General features: G+C 36.8%; 1 protein-coding gene across 1 annotated transcript; it reads right to left on the bottom strand.

The window, feature by feature from the left end:
• Window positions 1–3,657: 3,657 nt before the first annotated feature.
• LOC102209046 (3-oxo-5-beta-steroid 4-dehydrogenase) lies at window positions 3,658–8,189 on the bottom strand. The gene is made up of 9 exons (XM_005728207.1): window positions 8,049–8,189; window positions 7,705–7,872; window positions 7,447–7,563; window positions 7,055–7,132; window positions 5,808–5,930; window positions 5,413–5,522; window positions 5,055–5,220; window positions 3,870–3,952; window positions 3,658–3,760 (listed from the first exon to the last, which is right to left on the bottom strand). Exons 1-9 carry the CDS (start codon window positions 8,139–8,141, stop codon window positions 3,718–3,720), a joined length of 981 nt encoding a protein of 326 aa, XP_005728264.1. The 5' UTR covers window positions 8,142–8,189; the 3' UTR covers window positions 3,658–3,717.
• Between the last annotated feature and the right edge of the window lie 8 nt (window positions 8,190–8,197).

The raw sequence follows: 8,197 nt of genomic DNA, 5'->3' as shown, positions 1-8,197 counted from the left end.
TTTTAGTTTAGTTTTTGTTACCTGTAACAAGCTTGCTCTGTGCATTCTCCAGGGTCCATCTGGTCTCCACAGATCAAACAGAAGTGTGCTGGTTAAACCATATGTGTAAACACATCTTGTTTAATGCTTGCTGAGACTATAGGTTAAAATCTAATCCACAGTAGTTTGACTGGATTGGGCGACCTTAAAATGTGTCGGTTAAGGTTAAAAAAAGATGTTATATAGCTATTTACAAAAACGCTTTTTTTCCAAGAAGCATTAGGCCAGTCATAAAATACCCACAACTGTAATTCCAATTGATCCAAATGAACTCATTTACCCTCTCTAAAGCAACAAGACAGACATTATTAGGCAATTCACATCAATGTTTGACAGACAACTCTTGCCTCATCCATGATTTTAATGGTGAATAAAGGTGAATGCGAAGATCAAAGTGGCTGCAGCAGAGCAAGGGAGCAAACATAGCAGTTGGTGACTTCCATGTGTTTTAAAATAATGATTTTCATCAAGGTATAAAAAAACAACAAAATACCCCATCATATATTGAAATTATATCATTTTGTCTCACTAGTTTTAAGCCTCTCAAAATGAGTGGCTAGGTTTAAAATGGTTTTAAGTTTTTTGGATAACCCACCGATCATTGTCCAAAACACTACACTGGAACCTTCAACATGAAAATGTGTTAGTTTGTTAACTTGCAGAGGAGGAACTGCAACGAGAAAATTATAATCTTATAGACAACAGTGTTCTTTCCCAGGAGCTGTACAGTTCCCTCCATTCATGGATAAAAATGATCTTGGTCTTTGTATCACACTTACTTGATACCTTTTTAGTTAAATTAAAATACTGCTATATTTTCTGGAGTATGATAAGGACATAAGTAACACAACAACTGAAAACCTCAAACTTAAGAAAACATGTTGCCATAGTGGCCCGACATCCTATTCCGTTATAACACAAAGGACTTTACTGAATAAAAACGTGACGGGGAGAGAAAAACCTGTGCAGACATGCCCTGAAATATGCCTCCGGTTCTTTTACATATTCTTTAATTCTAAATAACCGTTGAATGGAAAATACCCACAAGTGGGAAAAGCCCCGCCCAAGCATAATTTCTGATGTAATTTCTTTTTTTAATCAGGCCTCCTTGAGTCGCATACACCCTACAAGAAGGCCTGCCTAAGAAGAATTGAGCTACTCCTCAGCCTATCCATCTCCAATCTGTTGTATAAAGTGTACTAGTGTACTTTAAAAATGTCTTGAGCCACCCCTCCTCTTAAAATACTTTCCTGCGAAACTGTTGCAGAGACTTGTTGAAAATTGCAAAGATACATGCAAAAACAGTACATAAGGTCATAGAGCTTAACAGACTTTGTACAGTTCTGACAAGCATGAAAGTCAATATTGGGAATGATCACCTTAGGCACACTTTCCTGCAAAAGTAGTCCGCAGGAATAGTTCTATAGGCATCTTGAGGGGCATTAAAAGATCTTCTTTGGTTGTGGGCTTATTCTGTTCTCTGTCAATATCTCATGATCTCATGCTGCTTCAATAATTGAGGGCTTTGGGGAGGCTAATAGAACATAGAAATCAGATTTGGGAAGAAGACGACAAAACAAATATGTATGTACTATTTCTTAAGGTGTCATAGTGTGTGTTTTTCTATCCAGATATACTTTTAGTGCCCTGACAGTCATTTTGACAAGCTCCCTAACACCATTTCTGAAATGCACCTCAAAACCATGACAGAACTTCCACGATGTAATACAGATGACTGTACACGCTCACTGCTGTATCTCTCTAATGACCTCCTGTGTACATGTTTACAATGACTACTGACAGGGACTAGAAAGAGAGAGTACATTTCTCCTATATTGGCTTCCCTTCATTGGCTTCCTGTCAAATCCACAATTGAATTCAAAATCCTGCTACTTACATACAAGGTATTAAATAATCAGGCCCCATCTCTTAATGACCTTGTAGTACCATTTCACCCTATTAGAGCACTTTGCTCTCGCTCTGCAGGCCTACTTGTTGTTCCTAGAGTATTTTAAAGTAGAATGGGAGGCAGAGCCTTCAGTTTTCTTCTGTGGAACCAGCTTCCAGTTTGGATTTGGGAGACAGACACTATTTCTACTTTTAAGATTAGGCTTAAAACTTTCCTTTTTGCTAAAGTATATAGTTAGAGCTGGATCAGGTGACCGTGAATCCTCCCTTAGTTATGCTACAATAGGTGTAGGCTGCTGGGGGATTCCCATGATGCATGTATTTCTTCTTCAGTCACCTTTCTCACTCGCTATGTATTAACAGACCTCTCTGCATTGAATCATACTTGTTATTAATCTCTGACTCTCTCCCACAGCATGTCTTTTATCCTGTTTTCCTTCTCTCGCCCCAACTGGTCACGGCAGATGGCCGCCCCTCACTGGGCCAAAGTACTTGTTCAAAGGGGGTCATATGATTGCTGGGTTTTTCTCTCTATGTATTATTGTAGGTTCTACCCTACAATATAAAGTGTATTCTTCACTCTATAATAAATGTTGCCACTGATTTTCAGTTAATGGTCATTGGATTGGTTCTTATAGTGCTTTTCCTCTTGAGCACTCAAAGCATTTTACACACCACGGCTCACTCACACAACCACAACAATCACATAGTTGGTTGAGTTTAATTTATAATCACCTCTGTCAATCCTTGATATTTATTATTCATCTTTGTCAGTCCTTGATCCTTGATAATTTAATATTAAGTGATTTGTATATATTGTGCTATTTCTTAAATCTGTAACATATTGTATTGTTTCTGTTACTGTACTGGAGCAACTGCACCCACATAATTTCCTTAGGGATTAATAAAGTATGCTAATTCTGATTCTGATTGATAAGAATGGCTTTTTGACAGCCGCTCTTCCACTGAGAACATTTTTGATGAGACTTGATAAAAACTGAAGGGCCAGATGCATCTCTCAGGTCTTATGTCGGGCATTTGCTTGATATTTTCCTATTCGTGAAGACATGACTTTTAGACAGATTTTTGCTGCCAATAGTTTTTTTAGGCCTGGTTTTTCTTTTGTCCTCTCCTCACCCAGTTTCCTCAGATTTTCTAAGGACACAGCGCACGGCATGGTGAGAAATGCCAAATGTTTTGCCAATAGCTCTTTGGCTATCATTGTATTGGTGCAAAAATAGTATTTCATTTTTTGTCGTTAGTACTATTGTATTGTGCTATCACTGGCATTTTTCAAATACACAAACAAATCATGAATTTTTGTGACAGGCTACTAGTAACAAAGTGCCCAAAGATACATTCCTGTGAAAATGGTACTGGACTAAAATGATTTTCAATTATCCAATATCCAAAGAAAAACTTTGAAAGACCTGCAGAAAGTTTGGAGAACTATTGCTCAAGACCACTTTAAAAAATTTGAAAAAAATGTCTGTCTCCTTGGATGCAAATCTAAAGAAATGAAGGATAGCTCAAGATCTTAGTCTTAAATGCAGCTGCTGTTTATGCTGGTGAAATTAACAATGAATTATGGGCCTGTTAGACTTCTTTTAATCCACTGTGAGCTAGAGACCTCTAGTGTTTAGAGTGAAAATGTACCAAACTGGTAGCAAGCTAAACTAAGCTGGTTCAACAAATGTGTGAACTTTTATTTCTCTGTTATTTATTCCACCTTTCTTAAAAATCAAGTACATCATGTAAAAGTTACAAAGGTCAGTATTCATCATGAAAGGGGTACTCCGGATGATCACTCCACCTGAGTTTAAAAAAAAAAAGTGTTTACTACCATTAATATCGAGGATTTGGTTCATGCATTATACAACAAAAAAATGTTTAGATATTTGTCTGTCAAAGCTTGTACTTACATCAGCAACTCAACAAACCGAATATTTTTGTTCAGTGCTTCAATGGCTTTCATTTCTTCCTCAGTCAGTGAAAAATCAAATATCTGAAAAAAATAATTTGCTTCTGTTTAAATTCATCCATTCATTATTTCATTCATTCAACTGTTCATTCAACAAAGTCTGAACTACACATCTATTTAGAGTGTATAAATAGTCTAGCTGACATTAATGGGGGATTAATTTTTAATTAATGTTTCAAAGAGCAGGGAGAAAAATAAATATTATGCACAATCTCGTGCCCTGATTTACTTTACACATGAAAATAATAGCGATAACGATTTCATGAGATTTTATTAAAGGTGAAAATGGCAAAACCATTCTGGAACTGGTTGGATTTATTGCATAACCATGTATAATCACTACAAACATTAAAGGCTGTCCTCATGTCTTTGTGAATTCAATATTATTTTAAACTTAGAGTAAAAAACTTGCTTATTGCAAAATAGTCTGAGCATTCAAAGCATTGCCTGTGCAGCATTTGCACATTTCTTACATTTACTGAAATGGCAGATCAGGTGACTTTATAATCTTATGACCTCTAATCCCTCTTTTGATCCCTGTTTCAATCTCTTTTTAATTTCACTTAGCTCAGACAAAATGGGTCCTAATTAGTTTATTGTTCGATTATTTTCTTACATAATGCTTACTTTTGTTTACAGGTGCAAAGCACAAGCACCAGTCAGTGTAGGCTAATAATATAATTACACTTATAACTAAACTTGTTGCAAAACCTACGGATATTTGTGTTTGGTGGATTATTTGTTTGTTGTAACAATGCTTCTTGGCAATAAATCTCACACTGTTGCAAGGCCTGTTTATTTCCCCTTGAATGTGCCACATGTGTAAGGAAAATGCATTTGGGGCTTAAACAGCAGAGTTGAGGATGCGGGCTGCGCATCACCCTACAAAAACTTGTAGTACCTGCTCAAAAGTTTAACATTTTAAAATAGTTTTAATTTTGGGTCATTTTAGGGAACATCATCAAATTTCAGGCCAGAAAGGTGGCATTTTGGGTATATTTACTGTTCTCCAATGTCAAAATGGTCAAATATAACCAAAAATGCATGTAAGAGTTAAAACCGGGCAGCAATGGTACCATAACTTTGACTTTACGTGCACATAGAGTTAAAAATGTTGGTACAGTACCTGGAAGTTATGTTTGATCCGCTCAGGGTTGAAGCTCTTTGGGATCACTACAACTCCTCTCTGTATGTTGAAGCGCAGGGCCACCTGGGCACTACTTTTGTTGTATTTTTTCCCAATGGATACAAGCACCTCATCGTCCAGCAGAGGAGGACATTTCAAATTCACCCTATGAAAGAGACACAGTTAAATATGCACCATGTCATTTACCAAATGAATTCTGCTTAGGGTCACGTTGAGGGTTTGGTAACAACAATAATTTGTTTTTATTTTTGCAGTCTCACATTAATGCAGTAACAGGGGGATAAAATCACAATGACCTCACACCAGCCTACATAAGTGTATATATTTTCAAACCTACCAAGATGCATCTCTGGAGGAGCCAATTGGGCAATAGCCAACAATCACGATGTCATTGTGACGACAGTACTCCAGAAGTTTTGGTTGTGTGAAATATGGGTGGCATTCGACCTAAAGGTAAATAAGAAGAAGGGAAAAAGATGACAGGGCTCAGTCTTACAAGTAGGAAGGAAACTGGATGGGAATCAAAAGTAAAATCTATTCCATTTAATCTAGATTAATGAAAGAAAATGTATTTCAGCATAGTGTTTGACTATTTTTTGGCAGAGAGTCTATTTTAGAAATGCCTTCATATTAAAAACCCAGAATACTAATGTATGCCGTACAGTACTTTTTTACTTTGTAAACTACCCTCATTGAGATGTCATTAGGGGTCAGGAAACAAACTGGGATCACCTGGTTGGATACGGGTTTGTGTTTGAGACCAGGTTTATTCAGAAGCAGCTCCAGCTGCCTGCGATTGAAGTTGGAGACTCCCAGGGACTTAACCAGTCCAGCATCTTTGCAAGCCTCTAAAGCCTGACAGAAGAAAATATTAATATCTTATCAAAGATTGATAGTAGTAATCTTTACAGGCTAACTGAGATAGCCAAGAAAAATACAACACACAAGGAAAAAAAACTGTTTATGACACTGTCCTTGAGAGTAATGTGCTGCAGAAAAAAAACACTCTGACCAGTATTAACATGTAAGAACACTTGAATAAGATAAAACAATGCCTACCTAATATTTTATTAGATGCATGCAGTACAAATGCAAATACAAAAGTCGTGAGCCATCTCCCTTTTAAAGAAATATTTTGCAAAATGGAAAATAGGTGCAGACTAACCAAAATATAAAATTATACATATAACAAAATAGAGTTTTTAGAATTCTAACAAGCTTGAAAGTTTATTAGACATGCCCAATTTTATTCTTTAACACAGTCTGCAACTCCTTTAAGTAGTCTTCAAGAATAGTTCTCCAGGCTGCTAGAAGGATATTCAAAGCTCTTCTTTCAGTGTTGACTGCATTTTGTTCCATTCTGTCAAGATGATCCAACACTGCTTCAATAACATTGTGATCTGGGGTCACGGAAGGCCAATCAATGAGTGATAACCATTCGGTTCTACATTCCACTTTTTGACAGAATCCCCGACACCACTGGCCGAAATGCAGAAATGAAAACCACCCAATGACTTAAGAATAATAGCTTGGAGAACTGGTTCTCAAGACCTCTTAAACATCACATGGAAGTCTGGCTCCTAAAATCAAAGTATAAAGAACTTAGAGGTGGCTCAAGAGCTCAATCGTTAGATTTCATTTGTAGTGACGGCTTTATGATGTCGCTACAAAGGTTGTGTTAAGTTCTGCTCGTTGATTTTAATATTTTCTGCCTATGATAACATAACTACATGAAGAATGAAATCCTTGATGTGCTGATCGGGATTCATTCATTCAAGCCCTGCAATGAAGTCATGCTTAGCTTGACATGTGGAGGAAAAGCATATTCTCATGCAAGCTGCTAATACAAATGTAAAAAAGTATTTCAATTTACATAACAAAACAACAGATTTTTAATTTCATAGTGATATTATATTAGAGATGAGCAGTAGACATGCAAAGACTTTACATAGTATGACCATTGTTTTAATAGAGCTCACCTCCCATGTTGCACAGAGATCTGTGTGGTGGTAGATGTAGTTTCCATCTTGATCCTTTGGATAAAAGGCCTTTCCAGGCTAAAATATATGCATAATTAAATACTTTGCATTAAAAGTGGTTATTTAAGCATATAATTTATAGTGACCTAAGGTGACACAATGTGTTCATGGTCAAAACGCTTAAACAAAGAAACATACTGATTCCAGGTACCCAATCTTAACCAAACACCTGTCTACATAATCTTATCTGATTCTAATGTGTGTAATGTGGCAACGGCCAGATTTGAAGTATTTGCTATGCAGCTCTTGTGTTTGAACCCCTATTATCTAATTTTGCATAAATAATTAAAAATACTTTGCTGTAAAAATTAGTAAAATTATTTTTTAGAAACCTTGAAGGCCATTGGAAGCTCAATGATGTAGAGATCCACATAGTCCAGTTTTAAGGCTTTCAATGTCTTCTCTAAGGCTGGTCTCACCAACTCTGGTGGATGGAAGGTATTCCAGAGCTGAGAAAAATAACATTGCTAAATTTAAAAAACAATTTAAACAACCTGAACATCCAGGCAACAGACCATTGCAATAACATGATTAGTTCTTATAGGTTTATAGGAATGAAAGTTGATTAAACAAAAGCTAACAAATATTACCTTTCCGCAGTAAAAGATGTCCTCTCTTCTAACGGTTCCATCAGCTATCTTCTCCCTAATGGCTTGACCCACTTCATGCTCATTGAAATATATCAACGCCCCATCAAAGTGCCTGTAGCCCACATCTATGGCCAGCTTGACACAGTCCAATGCAGTGCCTCTGGGTGTCTTTAAAAAAATTCACAGAAAATATACATTTTATTTGATTTTTTTAAGCTACAGCCACAGTGTGTACTTCTCAGTGAAACTCAAATCACTAAAGGTAAACAAGCCTCGCATAAACGGGGAATCAAACACAGCAATCTAAATCTAGAAATACAGAGACTACGTGATATTTTCCTCACCGTTTGAGGGTCCCCATAGGTGCCCAGTCCCAGGAGTGGAATACTGTTACCATCACTCAAAGGGATTCTGTGGCTTTCCGCTGTTAGATTCATGTTTGTGTCCAAAATGTGGACAATTGAACTGCAGCGCACTTCTCTCAAGGCTAACC

Source organism: Pundamilia nyererei, unplaced genomic scaffold (genome assembly GCF_000239375.1).
Source record: "Pundamilia nyererei isolate P.nyererei 1_Seehausen unplaced genomic scaffold, PunNye1.0 scaffold00027, whole genome shotgun sequence".
Classification (NCBI taxonomy): domain Eukaryota; kingdom Metazoa; phylum Chordata; class Actinopteri; order Cichliformes; family Cichlidae; genus Pundamilia; species Pundamilia nyererei.
The sequence above is the reverse complement of the archived record's forward strand: the minus strand, read 5'-3'. Positions and strand labels throughout refer to the sequence as shown.